The sequence below is a fragment of the Protopterus annectens genome, chromosome 7.part1 (assembly GCF_019279795.1).
Source record: "Protopterus annectens isolate FY-2018-M chromosome 7.part1, PAN1.0, whole genome shotgun sequence".
Taxonomy (NCBI): Eukaryota; Metazoa; Chordata; order Ceratodontiformes; family Protopteridae; genus Protopterus; species Protopterus annectens.
This window is the reverse complement of record NC_056740.1, coordinates 377,640,266-377,666,934: the sequence shown is the minus strand read 5'-3', so window position 1 is coordinate 377,666,934 and position 26,669 is coordinate 377,640,266. Positions and strand designations below refer to the sequence as shown.

The 26,669-nt window shown below is 42.3% G+C and overlaps 1 protein-coding gene across 1 annotated transcript in view; it reads left to right on the top strand.

Moving 5' to 3' along the window:
• GNB5 (G protein subunit beta 5) overlaps positions 1-26,669 on the top strand; it is a 1,344,368-nt gene that overhangs the window by 815,391 nt on the left and 502,308 nt on the right. The window contains exon 7 of the mRNA XM_044078823.1: positions 4,012-4,103. Coding sequence (XP_043934758.1) covers positions 4,012-4,103 — 92 coding nt within the window. The remainder of the gene's footprint in view (positions 1-4,011; positions 4,104-26,669) is intronic.

The following is a 26,669-nucleotide window of genomic DNA, read 5'->3' as shown; positions in this document are numbered from 1 at the left end:
TGCATATGAGGAAACTCCAATGGTATCTAAAAGGTTTATGGTGTCAACATTCTCAGGACCTGGAAACAATGATTCCTATCATTCCTTGTCTAAGAACAGAGTTCCTTTGGTGGGCAGAGGCCTGCTACCACAACAAGGGGCTCCCTTTCACTCTACCCCTGGCTGCCCAAACCCTAACAATGGATGCATCAGACTATGCATGGGGGGCTCACATGGCAGGGCAGTGCATTCAGGGCAAATGAAACCCGTGACAGATGCACCTGCATATCAATCAAAAAGAAATGTTAGCTGTACAGAATGCTCTGACAGCCTTCAAAGACCTTATTCTTCCAGGACAACTATTGGTAAAGACAGACAACACCACAGTTATGTGGTACATAAACAAGCAGGGGGGAACCCACTCCTACCCTCTCTGCAGACTAGCCATGGCCCTGTGGAGCACAGCCTTCAGCTACCAAGTGAACCTGCAAGCCCAATTCCTGCCAGGCAAACTAAATTCACTGGCAGACGACTTAAGCAGAAATCTCATGGAACCACATGAATGGAAACTAGAACCCAAAATATTCAATCTCTTGAGGAAAAAATGGGGAACCCCAGAGGTAGACCTGATTGCCTTCCCTCAGAACTACCAATTGAACAAATTCTGCAGCAGATCACCCCACAGTCAGTCTTGGAAAATGGATGCCCTGTCCTTTACCTGGGAAAGCCTCTCTGTTTATGCCTTTCCACCTCTCCTCTCGAAGGTTCTACTAAAGATCAAACAGGACAAGCCAAGAACAATACTGATTGCACCAGACTGGCCACGCCAGCACTGGTACCCCCTCTTGCACAGTCTGACACTGTTACAACCATGGCACCTGCCCCAGACCCCTTCCCTGCTATCCCAGCAGGTGGGCCAGATTCTACACCCTCAGCTTCAAACCCTGAACCTTGCAGCCTGGCTAATTCCATGAGCTCTCCTCTAGCATCCCTCAGTAAGCAGGTGTGGGATGTCATTCTGGAGGCAAGGAGGCCTAGTACCAGAAAATCCTATGCTGATAAGTGGAAAAGATACTGTTCCTGGAGCCAGGCTCAGGGGATGGCCACAACTGTGCCCAGCGTACCCCATATTCTAGAGTACTTAACAGAAATGCTCCACAAGGGCCTGTCCTTCTCATCAATTAAGATTCATGCCTCTGCCGTTTCAGTACATTATAATACGGAGCCACCCCTGTTCTCTCACCCCTTGCTAAAATAATTCCTTAGAGGGGCCAAATATTTAAGACCCCCCCCCATGAGAGCTCCCACTCCAGCCTAGGACCTTAAGTTTGTATTGGAAAAGCTCACTCTTCCCCCCTTTGAGCCAGCTGCAACAGCAGAGTTGAAATTCCTTTCTTGGAAAACAGCCTTCCTTCTAGCCATCACTTCAGCAAGAAGAGTGTCTGAATTACAGGCCCACATGGCAGTTGAGTCCTTCATTATTTTCCATGCAGGCAGGGTTTCCCTCAGGACCAATCCTTCCTTTATGCCCAAGGTGGTGTCTAATGTGACCCTAAACCTGTCCATTCATTTGCCTACTTTTTTACCTAACCCACAAAACAAAGGGGAATGGATACTGCACTCTCTGGATGTGCACAGACAACTTAGATTCTATTTGGACAGGACTAAGCCTCTCAGAATATCTGACCAGCTGCTAGTTGGCATTGCTGCAGGGGCAGAGAGGAAGGCCATTTCAAAGCAAACCATTTCCAAATGGATAGCCCATTGCATTAATTTCTGCTACAAGCACCATGGAAAACCTACCCCACAGGGGATAAGATCACATTCCACCAGGGCTGCATCTACCTCTATGGCATTTCTCAGAGGAGTCCCTACCAGTGACTGGAAGCTGCTACCTGGAGATCTGTACATACCTTCACCAAGCATTACCACCTGCCTATCTTTTCTAAATCCAGAGCTGGTTTTGCCACTGCAATCTTGCAGGGCTTAATAGCTGGTCCTAATGCTCTTTAACTACCTCCTCCCTTCCTTAGCTTTGGGAATCAACCCAAATGTGATGGCTGCAACAGTGAAACATGAACATAGTACAGTTGTGTACACCTACCATAAATGTAGATGTTCGAGTGTATTCACTGTTGCAGTCCTGGTTACCCTCCCTCCAGCCCCTTGACTTCTCTTGACTCTTCCTTTTCTTCTTTTTTGGTTTAGATATATTTTTTCATGTGTATTTGCTTTTTGATGGGGGCGTACCATACCATATAATTGCTTCCTGTTGTGGGGGCACCTGACATCTGGGGCAAGAAAAACTGATGTAATGGCATTGGATGCATGTTTTATACCCCTGACAACCTGATGCTATGGAAGAAGCAACAGCATCCAACGCAGAAATCCGAAGACTCTTGTATTCAGGCCAGCTGAGGGCTACCTGCAGGCAGATAACCCAAATGTAATGACTGCAACAGTGAATACAGTTGAACATCTACATTTATGGTAAGTGTACACAACTGTACTTTTGGAGGCAGCGGATTACTTGCATACATCATTCAGTATGTCCACACACCACATTCGCTTGTATGTCGGTATTGTTCTTGTGCTACATTGATGGCATCTTTGCTTGTCTGTGGATCACACTGTGGTTGGATATTTGGGGGGATCAGTGATTCACTAAAGGGCAGACTGGCATCAGCCATGTTACTAGTGTAAAGAAGCTTTGGTGGCCCTTTCTCAGCAGTGGGTATGGAAGTTTTGCATCTATTGGTTGTGTTCATATCTATATGTTTGTATAGGTTTACTACTGAAATGTGGAACGGCACTACATCGACTGTACTATAGTCGAACACGGAAGTTCGAAAATAGTAATGTCGACGACAAAAAAACAATCTAGGACTGTGTTTTAACATGGGTCGAGGTAGGGGAGATGTTTTTAGTTCTGAATAATACTGAACACCTACCTCAACCCATGTTAAAACCATTCCTAGATTTTTTTTTGTAGTCGACATTACTATTTTCGAACTTCCGTGTTCGACTATAGTACAGTCGATGTAATGCCGTTCGACATTTCAATAGTAAACCGTTTGTATGTACATGCGTATGTGGAAAAGATATTGCAGAATGTTGCTTTGCCATGTCTTACATGCTTTGTGTATAGTGTTGGGCTTGTAGAAATGAATGTTGACATCCAAAGACACGTATGTGAAAATGTGCTTAATGCATTGATTTTTCATGTGAGGATCAGGGCTAAATTTGTAGTTCTACTCTTCAGAACAGTAGTGCTTTTTGTTGTAACTGTTCTGGTATGTGCTTACTGTGTTTCTGAAATACATACCAAGCAATATGCATAGATTATAGACCATGTGTAACTTGCATACCACCAGTGTAGTTCTGTACTTCTATGCCTTGATACATAATGGCTAGTACTGGACAACCATTTCTGAAATGCACATGGCCTTGTGTGATACTGAACCCTTTTGTATTCCAAGTGGACTAAGCAGCAGGTCTACTTAAATTTATTATTGAATGTACTGTACAAACAGCCAAAAGCATCACTTGCAGACAATTGTAGGGTAGAATATGGAGGCTCCCACATATTGTTAGAATTCTAATTAAACTGCCTACTGTTTTAGTTAAGCGAAAAATGGTGTTTAGTTAGTATTAAAAAGAAGACAAGGTGACTGAGTTGTATTATTCAAATTCTGATTAAAATGTCTACACAGAAATCATACAACATATACATTATCTGATGCGGCATCTTCTTTGGTTATTTGGTCTACATTATCCCAGGGTGCACTTTAAATAACCAAAGAGCTTCACCTTTTATTCTTGAAAATGTGAATTATCCAGCTCACTTTTTGGCCATGAATGCTTATCTTCCCAAGAGCATCTTTGTTTGTATTTCTAGTATAGGATTACTTTTTTAAAAAGTATATCATAGAGTAACTTGTGAATGCACTGTGTTTTTACTTTAGATTTGTAACTTATAGCTAAGGACTGAAAGCTGATGTTTTTATTTGTATTATTTTGTATATATTTCAGGGCAGTGACAAGAAAGCCATGGTTTGGGATATGCGTTCGGGACAGTGTGTCCAGTCCTTTGAGACTCATGAATCAGACATCAATAGTGTCAGGTAAAGATACACTTACATATTTATTTATTTATTTTATTTGTTCTAATTTGTCATCTTGCAATTTATAGCAACATTATTTTACTCATAATTAGAACCAGTGATATAATGGGTTTCCAATAAAATGCAAAAAAAAATGTACACGACTGTAAAAGTGTCAACGGGTTTTATTTCAGAAACACTTTAGACATCCTTGGCTCATAAGAGCCTTCATGGAGTTAACAAAGCACATACTGATGAATCTTTAAATAACACTTAAGCAACAATTAACGTACTCATGAATTAGTTCATGCAGTTAATCAAAAACATCATTTTGCTACCAGTAAAGTACTTTCCTTTGTACTACTCTTAAAAATACAAATATGTTGCAACAAATTAACTCAGTTAAAGGTGATGTTCCAAACATTTTGGAACAAGTGTTATAATTTAAAATTAATTTAGCTTATTGTATCATCAAATTAGCATCTTTAGTTCATTAAAGAAAAGTATTCGCATTGTACTTTCCATCCCTCACTGCACACGCGAGCGCATGCGCGCCCACACACACACACACACACACACACACACACACACACACACACACACACACACACACACACACACACACACACTGACCGTTCTGTTGCAGAGAATACTTTGCCTCTGTTTCTGTGGAGTGCATATTATTGATGGAGTTTTAGCCACTTTTTTATTGGATCTTTCACTTTATCTTCTCTGTTTAACTGTGCTGTGTGGCAATCCATACAGTGCTACAAAATGCTGCATTATAGATATAGTACTTTCAGTATCAGTGTTTCTGTTAGAAATCACAAATAATCTCACTTTCTAGCTACAGATGTACAAATCAGAGAATAAATCCGTGTCACATCACTGCACTTTTAGACTGATCTCAGAGCCAGTCTACTCCAAGTTATTTACTACATACTCTTTTTGGTGTTTAAACTTAGTTTAATCTATGTACGGTATTTTACCTCAAAGCAATATACTTAAATGTTGTTATATTCCCTTTTTCTCCCTTTACTCCACCTAAACTGACCTTAAAGCCAATCTGGACTAGAATATTTAGTGTATACTGGTATGTTTGTGCTCAAACCTAATGTACATTTATTATTTTCTTTAAACTAATAGTTTAATCCAAGAGCCAAGAGACACAGTTATATTGGCTAATTTTACCATAACACACTCGTACCCCAGGTCTCAACTGGAGTGTCATCAATCTTCACTATATTGGTAGCCTCATAGCACTTGGTATACCCAGGCAATGTAAAAATTGCCTGATGCTCACAGACAATTATATGATGTTCATCGTGTTACCCTGCTGCAGTCATTACACTTGGGTTATCCTGCCGTCAGGTGGTCCCGCAGTCGGCCAGAGTTCCAAAGTCTTGGTCCGTCATCGGTTGCTGTCACTTCTTCCCTGACGTCAGTGCGCCAGGGGTATATAAGATGCATCCAACGCCATTTTCCCCAGTCTTTCTTGCCATGCGGTGCCAGAAGCAGAAGCAGTTCGTAAGTGCCAGTTGGCCGACTCCTGAGATTTTCGAAGTCAAATTTCAGATCCAAAGTCTTCAATAAAGCTAAGTACCCCGTTGGGGAAACTTTTTTCTTGCCTCAGACCGATGTCAGAAAAAGTTAATAACTGTATTTCTTGTGGGAAGCAAATACCTCATAAGGACTTCCACTCTTACTGTATTCCATGCCTAGGCCCTGATCACAATGTCACTAGTTGTCAGTTTTGTGCTAGATTTAACAAACGCACTATAAAAAGACGTTTTGATTTTGCTTTGCACTACTTTGGCTGAAGGTTCAATTATACCATGCCGTCGGATCAACCGACGACCTCAATACCGAAAAAACGCAAAGACAAGGATAAAGACAGGCATTCGAGGTCCAAAACCGACGACGAAACCTCTTCTAGGCCAGTCGTCGGTTTGCCGGTTCTCAGTGAGACGCTTTCGCAGCCCCTGACACCTGCTACCTCAGAGCCACAGGCCGCTTCCGACTCCCACGTGGAGTCTCTGGAAACTCAAGGTATTGGGCCTATGGAAACTAATCCCTCAGATGGGTCCGGAGCCACTGAGCAGGCATCGACCTCTGAGGGTGTTTTCAGACCTTCACAACTTACCATTAAAACAACAGCCAAGACAAACGTACCATTAAAGACAAAGAAACAAGTACAGCATTCTCCTGGACAGTCCTCCAAGCCTAAGAAACAGATGCTTAAAATGGCCGAAGACCTCATTACTCTAATCAAGGGTTCCCATCCCCCTCCTGAGAAAAGGCCTAGGCAGGATACAGACTATGATTCCTCTGATCAGGTTTCCATTTCCTCTGATTCCTCTTCAGACCAGGGATACTCTATACCCCCCTATGAGGACTCTGATGCTGAAGAATCTATCCCTTCAGCCTCTCCTCCTGAGGATTATTCTTTTGGGGAAACTTTACCATACAATGAGGGAGCATTTCCATTGGGAAAGTCAGGATTACTCAGAATCCAAGAAAAGGCTCAGGGATTTCCTTTTATTGCCTCAGCACAGGCCGCTGGCTATTCCGCCTGTGCTAGACATTGTGGATGATGTGTTCTCTGAATCCAACTTATCTCCTGATTCTTTGCCCCCTGCTCCAGCCAAGCCAGACAGGTACTATAGAGTCCCTGACTCTGACAAGTTTCTTTACAAAAACCCTTCTGCTGATCCAGAAACTATTTCCCAGGGTCCAAAAGGGGTTAAGTCTTCCATTACAAAAAATCCAGTACCCTCTGATAGAGATTCCAGAGCTTTGGATAGATGGGGGAAGAAAGTATACACTTCTGCAACCTTAGCAGTAAGAGCTTTAAATTGCCAGTTTCACATGCTTAAGTACCAACAATATTTAATGGCTCAGTTAAAACAGAAAATGCTTGCAAGCTCGGAAGCTCCTGATTGTAAAGAAATGCAGGATTTATTGCATGCAGTTGAACAGGTGGGAAAACATACTCTGCAATGTGGTTTTGATTCTTTAGAGGCCTCTTGTAGAGCCGCACTTACAGGTTCTGTGATTCGAAGACATGCTTGGTTAAAAGAACAGAGTTTACCTGATCATGTTAAGGCAAAATTACTGGATGCTCCTTTACAGCATGACACCTTGTTTGGTGTTAAGGCAGAAGAGGTGTTAAACAAAATGGAGGATAAAGCTAAATCTATGCAAACAGTCAAGGATTTCTTACAGGTATAGCCACCTCGGTTTAGCAGAAATTGGCCAACAAAGAATTGGTCCTTTCCAGTGTCAGGCAGGCCACAGAGAGGCAGATACAGACACCCAAGAGGCAGATCTCAACCCCAAGGCTCAAACAGACAACGACAGTGGGGCACCTCAACCCCAAAAGGAGGTGAGGACAAATCTCAACCTTACAGGAAACAGTCACAATGACTTTTCCCTTCGTACGCCAAGCACATCCCTTTTGGAAGCCCCCTTAGGGGGAAAACTAGCACTTTTTTCTCAAAACTGGCAAGCAATCACCCAAGACAAATGGGTTCTGAATATTGTGTCTCAAGGTTACAGGTTCCAGTTTCATACTTTACCAAGCCTAAAAGGAATGCCAGACCTGCCACAAAATCAATGGGCAGAGGCACAAAAACAAATTTCAGCCCTCATGGACATGAGAGCTATTCAAAAAGTACCACAACAGGAACAAGGGCAAGGATTTTACTCAAGACTCTTCCTGGTCCCCAGAAAGGACAAGGCCTGGAGGCCTATACTAGACCTTTCAATTCTGAATACTTACCTGGATATTCCAAAATTCAAAATGTTGACATTACAGCAGCTTCTACCCATGCTGGGCAAGAAGGCTTGGCTTGTTACACTGGACCTCAAAGAGGCATACCTGCATGTCCCTATCAGACAAAATTGCAGAAGATACCTCAGATTCAAAGCTGGTACAATGCACTACCAATTCTCTGCACTGCCCTTTGGCTTATCTACTGCGCCCAGGGTCTTCACAAAGTGCCTGGCACCAGTAATTGCATTTTGCAGACAAAAAGGAATTCAAATATATCCATACCTGGACGACTGCCTCATTCAAGCAGAGACAAAGGACATTCTTCTACAGCATCTGGCATTTGTAAAAAGGATGCTAATTTCTCTAGGGTACACAGTAAACAAAAGGAAGTCAAAACTAGTGCCCTTGCAACAGATTATATTCCTGGGTGCCAGCTTAAATACAACGGCCCAGATGGCTTACCTCATGCCAGACAAACAAGTTCAGCTAACTCAATATTTTCAATTACTGGCAAAAAAGTCCCACCTACCTACAAGAAAAATTCTGCAGGCCCTGGGATTCATGGCATCCTGCATTCTACTAATACCATATGCCAGACTGCATGTGAGGAAATTACAATGGTACCTAAAAAGTGTTTGGACTCAACACTCTCACAGTTTAGAAACAGTAATACCAATGATACCCTGCCTACAACAGGAGTTTCAATGGTGGGCACAGGCATGTCACTAAACAAGGGGTCACCCTTTTACCCAACCAACAGCCAGGCAAACTCTTAACAACAGATGATTCAGATTATGCCTGGGGAGCACACATGGCAGGAAAATGCATTCAGGGCAAGTGGACCACAGACCAGATGCATCTTCACATCAATCAAAAAGAGATGTTGGCTGTTCAAAATGCCCTAACAGCTTTCAAGGACCTTCTACATCCAGGACAATTACTACTGAAGACAGACAACACCACAGTAATGTGGTACATAAACAAACAAGGGGGCACTCATTCTTATCCCCTATGCAGGCAAGCCATGACCTTGTGGAACACAGCTCTAAAGTATCAAGTTCACCTGCAAGCACAATTCCTGCCAGGAAAGAAAAATACTCTGGCAGATGATCTAAGCAGAAATATCATGGACCCTCATGAATGGAAGTTGAATCCACAAATCTTCAGCATGGTAATGCACAAATGGGGATGCCCAGACATAGATCTTTTTGCCTCCCCACTGAATTGCCAACTACAAAAATTCTGCACACGAACTTATCACAAACAAGCATGGAAAGTGGACGCTCTCCTGTTCTGCTAGAAAAACCTAAAAGTTTATGCCTTCCCGCCACTGCCTCTTATTTCAAAGGTACTCCTAAAAACCAGACAAGAAAAACTACAGATGATACTGATTGCTCCAGACTGGCCACACCAGCACTGGTACCCTATCTTAAGGAACTTGGCTCAAGGACCACCATGGATTTTGCCCCAAATTCCACACCTTCTGACTCAACAAAACAATCAGATCCTGCACGGTCAGCTCAAAACCCTAAACCTAGCTGCATGGCAGATACATTAGCCAAACAGGAAACACCTCTCTCTAAAGCTGTTATGGATGTCATTTTGGAGGCCAGGAGGCCTAGCACCAGGAAAGCTTATTGAGAAAAATGGAAGAGATTCTGCACCTGGAACCAGGCTCTCTTGTTCCAAACATTCCTCAGATTTTACAATACTTAACTGAGATGCTGGACAGAGGCCTATCCTTCTCATCAATTAAGATCCACACCTCTGCCATTTCAGCACATTACAACACGGATCCTCCCTTATTCTCTCATCCCTTGCTAAAGCAGTACCTCAGAGGGGCTAAAAACATAAGACCGCTCCGGAGAGCACCGGCACCGACTTGGGACCTCAATTTCGTTTTGGAAAAACTGACACTGCCACCTTTTGAGCCAGCCAATACAGCCAATCTAAAATTTTTATCATGGAAAACAGCTCTGCTCCTGGCAATAACTTTAGCATGAAGAGTCTCAGAGCTACAGGCATTAATGGCAGTGGAACCTTTTATAATTTTTCATCAGGACAGGGTTTCTTTAAGGACAAACCCTACCTTTATGCCAAAGGTGATATCTAGTGTGGCTCTCAACCAAACCATCCATTTGCCAACTTTTTATCCAAACCCCCAGAATAAAGGGGAGAAACTTCTGCATTCTTTGGACATACACAGGCAGCTACGCTTCTACTTGGACAAAACAAAAGCTTTCAGGAAAACTGAGCAACTGTTTGTAGCATATGCTGCAGGATCACAGGGCAAGGCTATCTCAAAGCAGACTATATCCAAATGGATAGGACACTGTATTCATTACTGCTACATACAGCATGGAAAATCAGTCCCAAATACCATTAGGCCTCATTCCACCATGGCAACAGCCACTTCAACAGCCTTTCTCAGAGGAGTACCTACCAAGGAAATTTTGGAGGCTGCAACTTGGAGTTCAGTACACACCTTTACCAAGCATTACCACCTGCCTCTTTACTCTAAATCCAGAGCAGGTTTTGCCACTGCAGTTCTGCAGGGCCTCATAGCCAATTCTAACTCTTTATAGACCAGCCACCCAACCTTAGCTTTGGGATTCTACCCAAGTGTAATGACTGCAGCAGTGTAACACGATGAACATAGTACAGTTTTGTACCTACCATAAATGTAGATGTTCGAGTGTTCACACTGCTGCAGTCCAGGTTACCCTCCCTCCATCCCCTCTGAACTAACTGGACTTATCTATACCTTTCTATCCTATACAACCTTTGTGGTGTATTTGCTTGTAACTGAAGGTATTGTTTTTATTTTATATGTATATTTTTTATTAGCAATATGTATTGCCTACCTATTGGGGGCACCTGACATCTGGGGCAAGAAAAACTGAAGAAAATGGCGTCAGATGCATCTTATATACCCCTGGCGCACTGACGCCAGGGAAGAAGTGACAGCAACCGACGCCGGACCAAGACTTTGGAACTCTGGCCAACTGCGAGACCACCTGATGGCAGGATAACCCAAATGTAATGACTGCAGTAGTGTGAACACTCGAACATCTACATTTATGGTAGGTACAAAACTGTACTTTACTTAACTTGGCACTGTCTGTTTGTGAGATGCAAGTACCTAGCCAGATTTCAGGCCACACTTTCACAACCAAGCACATCTTGTGAGCATCGCTCACCTACACTGCACTCCGTACATACCCATACTTAATTATCGTGCATGAAGGCAATGAAAAAGTCTTTGGCCATGTCTAGAAGGAATGAGGGCCAGCATAAGCCAAGCATTGCAACACTGATTACTGATAACAGCTGCAGGTCACCAGGAAACAACACATCCTAACCCCATTACACCTAAGCAATCTACATACACAAATAGAAATGTATTAATGATTGGTGACTCCATAGTTAAGCTGATTCCACACTCAGGAGGCTGGAGCAAAGCAAGGTGACAGTGAGCTGCCTCTCAGGAGCTAAGACTGTCGACATTAACAGGGCCCTGTGCACCCTTAAACCAGACAAATATGATTACAACATTGTGGTTGTTCATGTTGGAGTAAATGACTTGGCACACAAAATGCTGAAAGATGTGCATAGAGGCATGTTAGAACTCTCCATGCATGTCACAAATGCAGGAAGGACCAGAGTTTTGAGTGTTATGCTTCCATTACCAAAAATGATACCGAAGTGTAAAGAAAAGATAATTGGCTTTAACAGTTAGTTAAACACCTGGTTTCATTCTTATGAGATCCAGTGTGTGTCATTACAAGGCTTCCACATACGGGCAACAACTGTTGCTTCCCCCATTGTGTCCTTTTTAGGCAGGGTCCAGCTAACAGACCTCCAAACAAACTAGCTACTTGATCATATCAAGGATGCTCTACTTAATGCTACAAGTCTAAGCAACAAGTTGCCAGATCTTTGGCCATTTTATATTTGGAGCACAGCCGTGAATGTGCTGTCACAGAAAACTGGTTGAGAACCTTGTATTTTGTGCCTACCATATGTTTGGATCTGTAACCTCTCCATATTTGATATAGGCCACATTGCCTCAAGTCAGATACCTAAAGTCCCAAAAGTGCATCCTATAGAGATTATAATCAAACTAATTAGGATCAACTGCCAGATCAAAGGATGTTACAGGACCCCCTAGGTGTCTTTCAAAATATTATTTTTTTAAACAAGAAACATCTTTATTGAATTATCACTTATGACATAAGCAATCAAACATTTATATAAATGAAAACAAACCATAATGACATATTTTCAGCTGTAAACATTATACATCACTTATAATCTTTTATACAGCCAATGTCGGTGAAGCATGACATAGCTCATGCAATTCCTGCCTTCTCTTAAACCTCATTTTTCCTCCAAAACATTATTCTGCATGCATTGTTCAAAAAATTCTCACTTTTTTATGTAATTGGCTCCTAGCCTTTTCTAAAGATCCCACTTCCAGTTCTATTATCACTGTTACTATATTCACTACTTCTAATATGGTTGGTTTAGACTTTGATTTCTATTTTCTAGTAATTGCTTTTTTGGCAGACACCAGAATTAAACCCTGGAAGGCCTTCCTATGTCTAGACAATTCTGATTCTATATCACAGTTCAAATAAATGTCCTTAGTTACAGCAATTTGCTCATTCAGTATTTCTGACAGAGTAGTCTGCAGGGGATTTTTAAATTCTACCAACTCATTACACTCCCAAAATATATGTTCCCAATTACCTCTTTCTTCCCCACAACATCTCCAACATTTGTAATCTACCTGAGGAAAAATTATTTTGAGTCTGCTTGGTGTATAAAAATACCTATGCGAACACTTCAAAAATCCTAAATCTTTCAGACTTTCTGTTGCATAGTTAGGGGCCATCTATATATCATCCTATTGTTTCTTTGTGAATTGCTTATCAAATCTCCCTTCCCATTCCTTTCTAACGTCCTCTTGTTAATTCCTGTGGTTATCATACAATATTTTATATTCCCTACTATGTATCCCTTTTTAACAGCTGCTTCTGTTCTATTTTCTACTAAAATCTCTACCAGTGCTGGTCTTTCATTTAGGCTCCCCCTGTTCCTTTCTCTTTGTCTGTACTTTGATATCTATTGTTGATAGGGACAGCTATTTCTAGCCTGCTGTCTAAAAGAATTCTTGGTCTTTTCCCATTCAGTTACCTTTCCCTGTCTAATTATTTGTTCAGTAATTTGCTTCCTTTGCTAGTTTTCTGCAGTAAATTCTAGCCCCCTCTTGCCTATTCTCTGCACCCCTTATTGCAATCATCCCTATCAGCAGAATCTCCTTTTTCCATTCCCATGTTGGCTTAGTTCTTAGAATACTTTCTGCTACTTTATGAATATAATATTCTGTATAGTTGTTTTTCTTCTTCTTCAGGACTTAAGGATCTGCATCTAAAATCCCAGTGTTTCCTTACTTCTTGGGCTTCCAGCCTGTTTCATCATCATGCCTTTACACTTTGAATTATAGCTTTCTGATTGTGCCATGTATAGGGACCTTAACTAGATCTCAAATACCCCTTCAAGTTACATATTCCAAACCACCTTTTTCTATTGGAAGGATCAATTTATCCCACTTGACTCTTGCCCTCTTCCCCTCCCAGATCAAGTCCTTCACCTCTTTACTAATTGCTATCCACAACTTCTCCTCTGGTTGATAAAAATATGCCTGACCTGTCTATAAAATTAAAGGATCTAAAAACATTTTTACTGCTTGTATCTTGCTATCCTTATCCATAAAACAGAACTTCCAGTTTCTCAGGTTTTTTTTTATCTTTTGTTTAGTCTCTTCCCATATATCCTTTGCTGCCATAACAAAATCTTTTTTAGTCCATACTCCTAAGTAGTTCATTTTATCGTGTCCTCATAAATATGGGTATTGATGAACCAATTTGTGTCTGGGCACATAGTTTACAATCATTGCCTTTGTTTAATCTTCATTCATTTTGTATCCCAAAAAGACTTGAAACTGACTCAGAATGTTCCACAACACTGAAATATCCTTTTCTGGTGTTATCGGGTACAAAATAATATCACCTGCAAATAAAGCCAAATTTTCTTGATTACCAGACTAATTATATCTTTTAATTTCTGAGTCCATTATTTTCTTTGCTGATGGGTCTAAATATACTGCAGATAACAACGGGGAAAAAGGCCTGCCTGGTTCCTTTGCTCAAACAGAACTTATGAGAGAGGACCCCCCCCCCCCACTTTAATTTTCACCTCTGATCCCTCATATATTCTCCTAATGAACTTTATTATTTTCTTAGGGTATGCAAATGCTTTCATTGCCCTGCTCATAAAATCCCAGCTTATTCTGTTGAATGCTTTCTCTGCATCATGACCCACCATTGATGGCAGTATTTTCTGACATGCTGCTTCCTCTGGATCATCATTGTCCTATTAATGTTCTCAAATGTTTTCCTCCCCTTCACAAAACCACATCGATCCATATCTATCAATTTTAGTATCACATTTCCCATTATTTTAGCCATTATAGACAAAAATACTATAATCATGGTATAGAATTGAAATGGGCCTATATGAAACTAGATCTGATGCCCCCTTACCATCTTTAGGTATAAGAGCCACCACAGCTTTCTTCTAGGATGTTGGTGGTTCTCCTCCTTTTAAAACTTCCAGATCTTTATCACCAGGTTTATTCCAAAGTTCTACATGAATATCTTCAATTCCTGGAGACTTTCCTGTAGATTATACATCACCATTTTTATCTCATCTCCTCTTATCCTACCTATTAGTAATTGAGCCTCATCTGCCTCTAACTTTGGCATAGTTAATTCCTCCATAAACATTTCCATTTGTACTTTTTCTTGATCTCTAGATTTTTCTGCTTTTAAATATTTCTCATACCTCTACAGGCTGTCTGGTTATTTTCTTTCTTATAGGCTCCTTAAGGTTGGCAAAAAAAAACAAAACTTTGTTTTCTGCTGTTTAAGCCGTTGCACTAAAAGCTCTTGTGTTGTGGAAAACAGTCACTTAACAGCAATTTTTCTAAACTCATGAACATTATCAAAGTCATTTATTTTTTTTCTTTAGCACTCTGCAGTTGTGCCTCTATGTGTTCTGTGAGATTCCCCCATTTTGCAATACTTTAACCTTTGTCATTTCCTTTAAATAATTCTTGTTTCTTCATAACTATGTTTTTCTTTTATTTCTACCCTATTTTTAAACTCCACTTTCATTTAATCTCACTACCTAGCTATGTTTTTATTTATAGAAATGTCTACCTTCCCTAATATCTTCTGAATAATTTCCAGTACTCATGCCTTAAATTCCTCTCTGTTTACCAGATTTGGGGGGGGGGGGGGGGGCAGTGTCTCATTTTTATTTCAAAACCCTGCATTTTTATTTTAGCTAATTTTTGTGCATGATCTGAAGTAGTTATTGAATGCATATCAAAACTTTGAATTAAATGCATATGCTCTTATTAAATATAACTTCTATCTAGACTAGCCCAGTTTTTGTACCTTGGGGAATAATGAGTACATTCTCTCTTGAGCTCCTACTACTGAATTTATATCTGCCATTCCAAATATTTTCATCAATTTCTTCAAAAATCTACCATCTTTTATTATATTTTCCTCTCTAGTCCCCCAGATAATTCCTCACTATTACAAATCAAATTCCAGTCCCCACCTATAAGTAGTATTCCCTGCTGAAAGCTGCTGATTAGTTCTCCCAGAATTTTCTTAAACTCCATTGTAGCAGTTTTAGTAAAACATGCCAGTGTAATCCTCCTCCCTTGCCAGTAGCCCCTTATTTGTTTTTACCTTTTCTGTCAGTATTGGAGCTCCACTAGCAATTAATATAAGTAATCCCCATTTCCTTTGCCTCAGATATTCCACTGAATAACCATCTTGAAATCCTTTTCTTTATCATATTCAGCTCAGTTCTTTCCAAATGTCTCTTGTAGTGTAACTATTTACACTCTGCATTATTAATATAGTTCACTAGTCTTTATTTTTTGTATATACCTATGAGACCTTTCACATGGTTAATATGGAATGTGTTGCCAGTATTATAAGAAGTTATTATTCTCACCTGTTATGTATTTTTTTTAAATGTCTACTTTTAACTTTTGTATTACATGCATACACTAGTGTTTGGCAGGTTGATCTTTTATACAGTTGTTTCTCATCTTTCAGAAAACATCGGAGGGAATTCAGTAAAGCCTACATGATGTGTACATGAGCTCGAAAGATTTTAGATTCAGTAAGCACCACTTAGTGGTGTGCAAGCACATGCAAACAATGAAAGTTCTGTGTAATGCAGATTACATTAGCTGGTGATTTTATGCAAATGACCCAGATGGAGCGATCCAACAAACATAAAGACATCTGTATAGAGCCTGTGTCCATGTCCATAGTCTGCGTACAGGAGTGTCCATGGAAAGAAGGGGATATAAAAGTCCACAAATATGGACATAACTCCCCTGAAATGGTTTGGTCGCATACAGTGATGTGTGAATAATGAATTGTTGATGTCTGAAAATGCAAGGGAATATGTAAACATTTTTATAATGATTTTGGCATGTACAGCCTAACTGAAAAATACAAAAAAAAAAAAAAAAAAGGGAGAAAAAAGTATATTATAATACTTGTCAGAAATGTATTATAGGACATTGCATCAGGTCTGTACAATAGTGCATTGGTCCTGTTGCCTAGGTCATATGGCTATGGACCTTGTAGTTACCAGGCTGTCAGCACAGATATGTTTGCAAATGAAGTGAATTTGTTGAATTACTAAAAGGAGCAACCATGTCCGCAGATCCATTCCGTGTAGGCTCCTACACTATGTTGATATTATCACTGGATGTGGATGCCAGGAGGGTGTGTGTCCCATTACTTTTAGGAATTGTTTAAGACCGGGTGCACATGTTCACATGAAGATTAACATGTACGTGTGGCAGATTAGTCATGTGACAGTGATAATCCTTTAGGAGTGAATAAGCTATGCTGAGCGACGTGGTGCACAGCGGCGCACCATGCACCAAAGTGTGGTCATAAATTATGTTAATTACAATTTAGGCAGGTGAAATGCATAATAAGTATCCAGTCACACATGGTGGACCTACAGAAGACCAGTATAAATTAGGCATGCACCCAGCAATCTGTTTTTCCCTTAGTACTCTGAAGCATTGGAGTACTGACTTGGAAATGTTAACTGATGAGATAATGGTAGGGGCTGCTGCAGCTGTACTACATCTACATGTACTAGAGGCTGAAGTCAGTGCTGCTGGTGCTGCTGACAGTAGCCCTAGGCTGAGAAGGAGAAGAGTGTTTAGGCTCAGGGTAACCTTCCAGGAGCTACACGAGCTGGAGATTGTAGCGCTGCAGGATGAACAGCGGCGTATTACAAGAGCTCTGTGAGCTCTGCCGCCCTCATCTCAGAGCCAACGCCAACAGAGGGGAGCCCATCCCTGTGGAAACAAAGGTATGTGTAGCCCTTAGGATACTAGCTGCAGGCACTTTTCAAAGACCTACTGGGGACATGATCAGGGTCTCACAGGCATCTGCATCCAGGACACTCAGCCAGATGTTCTTCATGTTTCACTGTTGCAGTCATCACACTTGGGTTATCTGCCTGCAGGTAGCCCTCAGTCGGCCTGAATACCAGAGACTTAGTATTTCAGCATCAGTTGCTGTCACTCCAGGAGTGATGTCAGGTCGTCAGGGGTATAAAAACAGACAACCAACGCCATTACATCAGTCTTTCTTGCCAAGGAGCCTGAAGCAGAAGCAGTTAACACGAGTGCCGGTCGGCAACTACCTGAGTTTTCATTTCCAAACTGAATCATCCTGAAGTTTTCTAAAGCTAAGTACCTGGTTGGGGATCCTTTTTCTTGCTCTAACCGATGTCAGAAAAAGTTAATAATTGTCTCGCCTGTAGAAAGTAAATACCACACCGAGATTTCCATTCTTACTGCGTCACCTGTTTAGGCCCAGACCACGATGTACCTCGCTGTCGGTTTTGTGCTTTGTTCAATGCCCAAACTATTCGTCGTTGGGCCCTTATTGTTGCTAAATACTTTTGCTCTCGATCTCTGTATTCCGAAATGGTTTCGGTAAGCCATCCAACTACCGATCTTCCAAAAAAACATAAGGATAAAGACAGAGACAGACTGCACAGGTCCAAAACTGCCGACGACATTTCTGTTAAGCTAGTCACCAGTTCACCTGTACTCAGTGAGGTGCTTTTGCAGCCCCTGATGCCTGCTTAAGTGGATTCGCAGGCTGCTACCGAGACCCGTTCAGAGTCTGGTATGCCACAAGACTCTTCTTTGACTACGGAACCTGCGGATGTCTCTACCTTGGATGGGTCCAAAGCCACTGTGCAAGCACTGGCTTCTGACAAAGTTCTTCGCACTACCGATATTCGACATGAACCGACAACTTCTTTCGTGTCTTCAGTTCTGTCTAAAACTACCGAGTTTCTAAGGCCAAGAGTACGAGCTATGCCTAAAAAAATGACGACCCAAACTCAAGTACCTACTTCCTTGCCACAACATCAAATGCTTAAAATGGCAGAAGACCTGATTATGCTGATTAGGGGAAGCCAGCCATCCCCTGTTAAGAGAAAAATAGACTTGTCCCCAGCAGCTTTAACAGACCAAGAGTCCGACAACTCTGATATTTCTGAATATGAAGACATGCCTTAATCTGCTTATGAGGATTCAAATGCAGAGGAATCCATTCCCTCTGCTTCTCCTCCAGAGGATTTTTTCTTTTGGTGAAACCCTACATACTTTAAGAGAGCATTTCCACTGGGAATGCCAAGACTACCCTCAGTCCAAAGAGACTCAGAGAATTTTTAGACTTGCCACAACATAGGCCTTTAGCAATACTCCCAGTTCTGGATGCTGTGGATGATGTCTTTATGGAATCCAGTCAAACTCCTGATACTTTACCCCCTGACCCAAGAAAGCCAGACAGGTGCTACAGAGTTCCTGACTCTCACAAATTTCTTTTCAAAAATCCTACTGCTGACCCCAGAGGTCATCTCCCAGAGGCCTAAAGGTATAAAAGCAACTACAGCTAAGAATCTCACCCCTTTGGACAGGGATTCCAGGGCTTTAGACAGATGGGGTAAAAAAGTGTACACCTCTACAACTCTCACCATTAGGGCATTGCATTGCCAGTTTCACAAGCTGAAGTATCAGCAACTTATTAAGCAAAAATTAGCTATCTTTACAGACTGCGCAGAAAATAAAGAATTACAAGAGCTTATGCATTCTGCAAGCCAAGTCAGCAAGCATACTTTGCAATGTGGCTTTGACACCCTAGAAACTTCTTGCAGGGCAGCAGTCACTGATTCTGTACTGAGAAGGCATGCTTGGCTTAAGGAGCAGACCTTGCCAGACCATGTCAAATTAAAATTACTAGACACTCCTTTAAACAAGGACAATCTGTTTGGCACCAAAGAATAAGAGGTTCTTAAAAAGATGGAAGAAAAAGCTAAATCTATGCAAACAGTCAAAAATTTCTTGCAAGTACAGCCTCCTAGATTCAGTAGGCATTGCCCCTCAAAACATTGATTTTATCCAGTCCCCTCAAGGCCATCTCAAACTAGACCCAGGAGAAACATACCCCCCAGACTACAATCTCAGGGTATGCAAATATCTAAGCAATGGAATGCCTCCACTTCAAAAACAGGGAGTGCTAAGCCACCCCCCTTATGGAAAGAATTCACAATGACTTCTCAACTCCACTCCTCACCTCTGCCCAACTGCTCATGCCCCTAGGAGGAAAACTTGCCCATCATGCAAAAAACTGGACTTCCATCACCAAACACCGATGGGGCCTCTACATTGTATCCCAGGGGTAGAAATTTTACTTCCATTCACTGCCAACCCTAAAAGGTTTCCCAGACCGTCATCCAAACCAGTGGGCAGAGGCACAAAACCAAGTTCAATCCCTGCTCTCCAAAAGGGCAATTCAACCTGTTCCTGCAGAACAGATAGGTCAAGGGTTCTATTCCAGACTTTTCCTGGTACCCAGAAAAGAGGGCACCTGGTGCTCAATCCTAGATCTTTACATTCTAAATGCTCACCCTGCAGCAGCTTCTTCCTATGCTGGCCAAAGATGCCTGGTTAGCCACCTTAGACCTAAAAGAAGCCTATCTGCACATCCCTATCAGGGACTCATGCAGGAAATACCTACGCTTCAGGGCAGGATCTATGCATTATCAGTTCTCTGCACTTCCCTTTGGCTTATCCACTGCTCCCAGAGTATTTACAAAATGCCTGGCTCCAGCCATTGCCTACTGCAGACAGAGAAAAATTCAAATTTACCCATACTTGGACAACTGCATGATTCAGGCAGACAGTCAGGAAATGCTGTTGCAGCACCTGACATTTGTAAAGAACCTTCTAACCTCCCTTGGGTACACTATCAACGAAAAGAAATTAAAACTAGCCTCCAGTCAAAATATTATATTCGTGGGAGCAGGCTTGGACACAGCATCCCAGATTGGCATTCCTTAATCTAGAAAAACGCGCCTATCTGACAGGCTACTTCACTCAAATGGCCACCAGAACCCAGCTGTCTGAAAGGAAAATCCTGCAGGTCCTAAGTTTCATGGCCTCTTGCATCCTAATTAATTCCATATGCCAGACTGCATATGAGGAAACTTCAATGGTATTTAAAAAGTCTTTGGGGCCAACATTCTCAGGACCTGGAAACTGTCATTCCCATCATACCTTGTCTAAGGACAGAGTTTCTTTGGTGGGCAGCAGCATGCAACCACAACAAGGGACTTCCCTTTACTCAACCCCACGCTGCCCAGGCCCTAACCACAGATGCATCCGACTAGGCCTGGGGGGCACACCCAGATGACAAGTGCATTCAGGGCTTCTGGAGACAAGTCAGATTCATCTACACATCAACCAGAAAGAGATGCTAGCTGTTCAGCATGCTCTAACAGCTTTCAGATGCCTACTCTCACCAGGACCCCTGCTAATAAAAACAGACAACACCACAGTTATGTGGTACATCAACAAGCAGGGGGAAACCCACTCTTACCTACTCTGCAGGCTAGCCATGGCACTGTGGAACACGGCCTTGGACATGCAGGTACATCTGCAAGCTCAATTCCTGCCAGGCAAACCAAACTCACTGGCAGATGACGTAAGCAGAAATCTCCTTGACCCACATGAGTGGTGATTAGAGCCCAGCACCTTCAGTCTTCTAAACCAGAAATAGGGGACCCCAGAGGTGGACCTCTTTGCCTCCCTCTGCAATCACCAGCTCAGCAAATTCTTCACCAGGACACTTCACAGCAGGGCCTGGAAAGTGGATGCCCTATCCTTCCAGTGGGAAAACCTCTCAATCTATGCATTTCCCCCTCTGCCCCTTCTCTCAAGAATATTGATCAATATAAGACAAGACAGACCAAGGACAATCCTGATTGCCCCGAACTGGCCATGCCAGCACTGGTACCCACTACTGCACAGCCTGTCACTGGTGTCACCCTGGCACCTACCCCAGAGCTCAACCCTCCTCACTCAACAGGGGGGACAGATCTTGCATCCGCAACTGCAAACCCTGAATCTTGCAGCCTGGCTTATTCCTTGAATTCTCCCCCAATGACCAGCCTAAGCAAGCAGGTGCTGGACGTCATTCTTGAAGCCAGAAGACCCAGTACAAGGAAATCGTAGGCTGATAAGTGGAAAAGGTATTGCTCCTGGATTCAATCTAAAGGAGAGGATACAGCACTGCCCTCTCTACCTCTAATCCTGGATTACTTAGCAGATCTACTCCACAGAGGCCTATCCTTCTCCTCCATTAAGATCCATGCCTCTGCCATCTTGGCTCATTACAACACTGAGTCACCTTTCTTCTCTCACCCTCTCATCAAACAGTTCCTGAGAGGGGCAACCAACTTAAGGCCACCAAGGAGAGCACCCACCCCTGCTTGGGACCTTAACTTTGTACTGGAAAAGCTCATGCTGCCCCCTTTGAGCCTGCAGCATCAGTTAAAATTCCTCTCTTGGAAAACAGCCTTGCTTCTGGCCATCACTTCTGCTAGAAGAGTGTCTGAGCTACAAGCACTTATGGCTGTGGAACCCTTCATTATTTTTCATGCTGACAGGGTCTCCCTTAGGACTAATCCTTCCTTTATGCCTAAAGTGGTGTCCAGTGTGGCTCTCAACCAATCTATACATTTGCCAACCTTCTTCCCTAATCCTCAAAATAAAGGGGAAAGGATCTTGGACTCCTTGGACATGTACAGACAGCTCAGATTCTACCTGGATAGGACTAAGCCCTTCAGGAAATCTGACCAGTTACTTCTCAGTTTTTCACCAGGGGCAGAGGGCAAGGCCATTTCAAAACAGACAATTTCCAAATGGATAGCACACTGTATCCATTTCTGCTACAAACACCATGGGAACCCAACCCCTCAGGGGGTCAGAATGCATTCCACTAGGACAACTTCTACCTCTACAGCATTCCTCAGAGGTGTCCCTACCAGGGACATTCTGGAAGCTGCTATCTGGAGTTCTGTACACACATTCACTAAGCATTACCACCTGCGTATCTTTTCCAAATCCAGGGCAGGTTTTGGAACAGCAGTCCTGCAGGGCATACTAGCCAGCTCGAACTCTTCTTGACTGCCTCCACCCTTTCTTGAGCTTTGGAAATCAACCCAAGTGTAATGACTGCAACAGTAAAACATGAAGAACATAGTACAGTTGTGTACACTTACCATAAATGTAGATGTTTGAGTGTGTTCACTGTTGCAGTCCTGGTTTCCCTCCCTCCAGCCCCCTTCTCTCTCTCTCTCCTCTCTGTGTGTATTACTCACCATTTACAAGGGTGTTGGTATTGGTATTTACTTTTTACTGGTGGTGCTTTTCCCACCATAGCTTAGCTCCCAATTGGGGGGCTTCTGACATTTGGGGCATGAAAAACTGATGTAATGGTGTCTGGTTTTATACCCATGATGACCTGATGTCACTCCTGGAGTGACAGCAACTGACGCTGAAATACTAAGTCTCTGGTATTCGGGCCAATTGAGGGCTACCTGCAGGCAGATAACCCAAGTGTGATGACTGCAACAGTGAATACACTCGAACATCTACATTTATGGTAAGTGTACACAACTGTACTTTCCTGGATGCTATGCTACCACATGCCACTGAGCACATATCTTTCCTCCTCTCCCCTGAGGTGAGGGCCAGCAATATGCAACAGTTCTACCATGTAGCACACTACCCTGAGGTACTGGGTGCCAAAGATTGCACACATGTAGAGATCAAGGCTCCACCTGGTGAACAGGGTAGAATCTATGTTAACTGCAAGGGATACCACTCCATCAACTGGCAGGTTGTGTGCAATGCCCAGGGGATTATCCCGAATGTGTGTGCTGGCAGCCCTGGCAGTTATCACAAATCCCATATCTAGCAAACATCACAGCTATACCAGATGCTTGCTGGGGGGACATCCCACATGGCCATTTACTATGCCATTTACCACATGGCTACGCTGTGGAACCATGGATGATAACACCCATCAGAAATGCACACACACCCACAGAAAAATGCCATAATGCGGCACACACAAAAACTAGGAACATCTTAGTTTGTGTGTTTGGGCTGCTGAAGTCATGGTTCCAGTCCCTAAATATATCTGTGGGAGCCCTGCAGTATTCTTGACCCACATGTGCACATATATTCACAGTATGTGCTATGCTAGACAGTGTGATCCTGCAGAAACAGCTGCAGCAGAAGCAGCAAAGGGAAGGGATACATAGCCCCCCACCAGTACCTAGGTGACCACAGTCAAAGTCACAGGAGGACTTGGAGGAGGAACCCCTCACTAATGTCCCTGTAGGCAGACGTAGGAGTGCTCTGTATGCCCTGGCATTGGCTAAGAGGCAATGCATAGCACATTCACTGACAACCTAGGGCCCTAGGGACTGACACCTTACTCCTACTCACATACAGAAATTAAAAATAATGGCAGGCAACACACACATCTTGTACCTACATGTATTGGCTGTGTACTGGTTGCATCAGTCAGAGTCAGCCCTGATCTAGGGTTGTGTCAGCTGCTGCATTTGCAAGGTAAGTCCATATTCTCCACAGTACTCATAAGGATTATTATGATATGGCATTGTATGCATGGATTTGGTACATTAGGCAAGTAAATATAGTGGGCTACTTGCACAGAAATTCCATCCACAGGGAACTGCAGATACCCATTCCACTACCTTGTTTCCAGGATTATTCAGTAGGCCCCATACATGGAATACTCATGCAGACCCTCTGCAACAGAGTACTCTGGTACATCTGTCAAGGGCGATGTTAGACAGTGGGGTGACATGATAGTCAGACTACTGTCTATCCCAGCAGAACAAATGGTAGTGTTCCGCCACCCCCAACACAGCGGTATTCCCTTGAAACTGCTGTAACACAAACTCAGCAATAGTATGGTAGCATGCCAGGCATTCTCAGGACAGTAACAAAGAACTTGATCATACATTCTCTATATTTTACTTAGCACAGGAATAACTATATACCTATGTTTGCAGTTGAATGTGTGATAAATGCTTGCTGTCTGTCAAGCAGCCTGTGTTGTACAAATGGCTAGGGCAATTAACTTATGTTGTGGCATTCATGGTTCTATTCTAGATATAATCACTCATTTTGGATGTCAGGTACTATTAAATTTTGTTTTACAGACCGTCAATCTTGTGTGTGGTGCAATATTATTAAACTTTGTGACATATTAATTACATCACACAACTGAAGAAAGTCGAAGCCAAGTTCAGTGACAATCAGCAGTGCAGAAACAGGGACATATGTCATATTTTATGTATAACATACAAATCCTGGACTGGAGTACAGGTAGATGTGGGCCGGAGTGTGAGGTTATAACTACCAAAACCCCCACTGGGCATGCTTATACACTTAGTATGAGGAATTAAGCAGAGTGAAAAGTCTGTTGCTCCCCACTCAAAATGACTTGTTATAGACAGATATGTCTACAGATGCAGACATATATATATATATATATATATATATATATATATATATAGAGAGAGAGAGAGAGAGAGAGATAGAGAGTAAGATACTGATAGAATATGTGTAAATATATATGTATGTTTTTATACACACACACACATATATATATATATATATATATATATATATATATATATATATATATATATATATATATATATGGGTTCACTTCAATTCACTGAACTTTCAATTCACTGACTTTCATTTCACTGACACCATTTCACTGAAATTCATTTCACTGAAACTTCATTTCACTGAAAGTTCATTTCACTGACAACTATAATTAGCAATAAAATGGAATATTCCCCCTTCCCCACTGTAGTGCGACCCTGGAGTTAGAATATATAGTTAGGGGGGTGTGGGGGGCGCAGCCCCCCCACTTCATTTCATATGATATTCTTACGTTTTGATATAATATTGCTTAGTAAAAGAAAAGTAAGTGGGGGGGCTGCACCCCCCCACACCCTCCGATGTGGGGGGCTAGGCCCCCCACACCCCCCTAACTATATATTCTAACTCCAGGGTCGCACTACAGTGGGGAAGGGGGCATATTCCATTTACTTTGTAATAATACTTGTCAGTGAAATGAACTTTCAGTGAAATGAATTTCAGTGAAATGGTGTCAGTGAAATGAAAGTCAGTGAATTGAAAGTTCAGTGAATTGAAGTGAATCTATATATATATATATATATATATATATATATATATATATATATATATATATATGTCGACACATACATCTCTGTCTCTACCCATGCACCCACATCCACATAACAAATATACATATATTATACAAACACAGTAGAGTGAGAGAAGAAGAAGAGCCCACCCTAGAAGTACTAAGGAAGATGAAGTCAAGGAAAGCAGCAGGCTCAGATGAGGTCACAGCAGATATGATAAAGATGCTGGGTGAGATAGGGGAGGAGATAGCTCCTGAGGGTACTAATAGCAGTGTGGGGAGAAAGGCATATCCCAGATGACTGGAGAATAAGCATACCCATGCCAGTATACAAGAACAAAGGGGACATCCACAACCGTGGGCAGTACAGAGGCATCAGACTCCTATCACATTGCATGAAAGTTCTGGAGAGGGTAATTGATTAACAGATACACAGAGTAGTAGAATGTAAGATGGGAGATGAGCAGTTTGGATTCAGATCAGGATGCAGCACAATTGACCCAATGTTTGCATTGAGACAGATACTTGAGAAGAAGCTAGAGATGAGGAGAGAATCCAACTCGGCATTCCTAGACTTGGAGAAAGCATATGACAAAGTCCTAAGAAAGCTGATCTGGGCAGTACTGCGGTGGTTTGAAGTCCCAGTAACATTGGTAGAATTAGTGCAGGCTATGTACAAGGACCCAACGACTCAAGTATGAACAGTGTTCTGTCTCACAGAGGGGTTCCCAGTGGGTGTGGGTATACATCAGGGTTCAGCTCTGAGCCCACTGCTGTTCATACTGGTGATGGACTACATTAGCAAACAGGTTTGAGGGGATGGATCAACAAAGCTGCTGTATGCAGATGATGTGGCAGTACAGGCAGACTCTGAGCTAGAACATCAGCAAAGGATATGAAAATGGAATGCAAATCTGAATGCACATGGGATGAAACTAAGCACAGATAAGACACTGGTAATGGCAGCAAATTGGGGAAATCAGAAGAAGCTAAGAATAAAGATAGAAGGGAAGATAGTAGAACAGGTAAACAGCTTCAGGTATCTGGGAG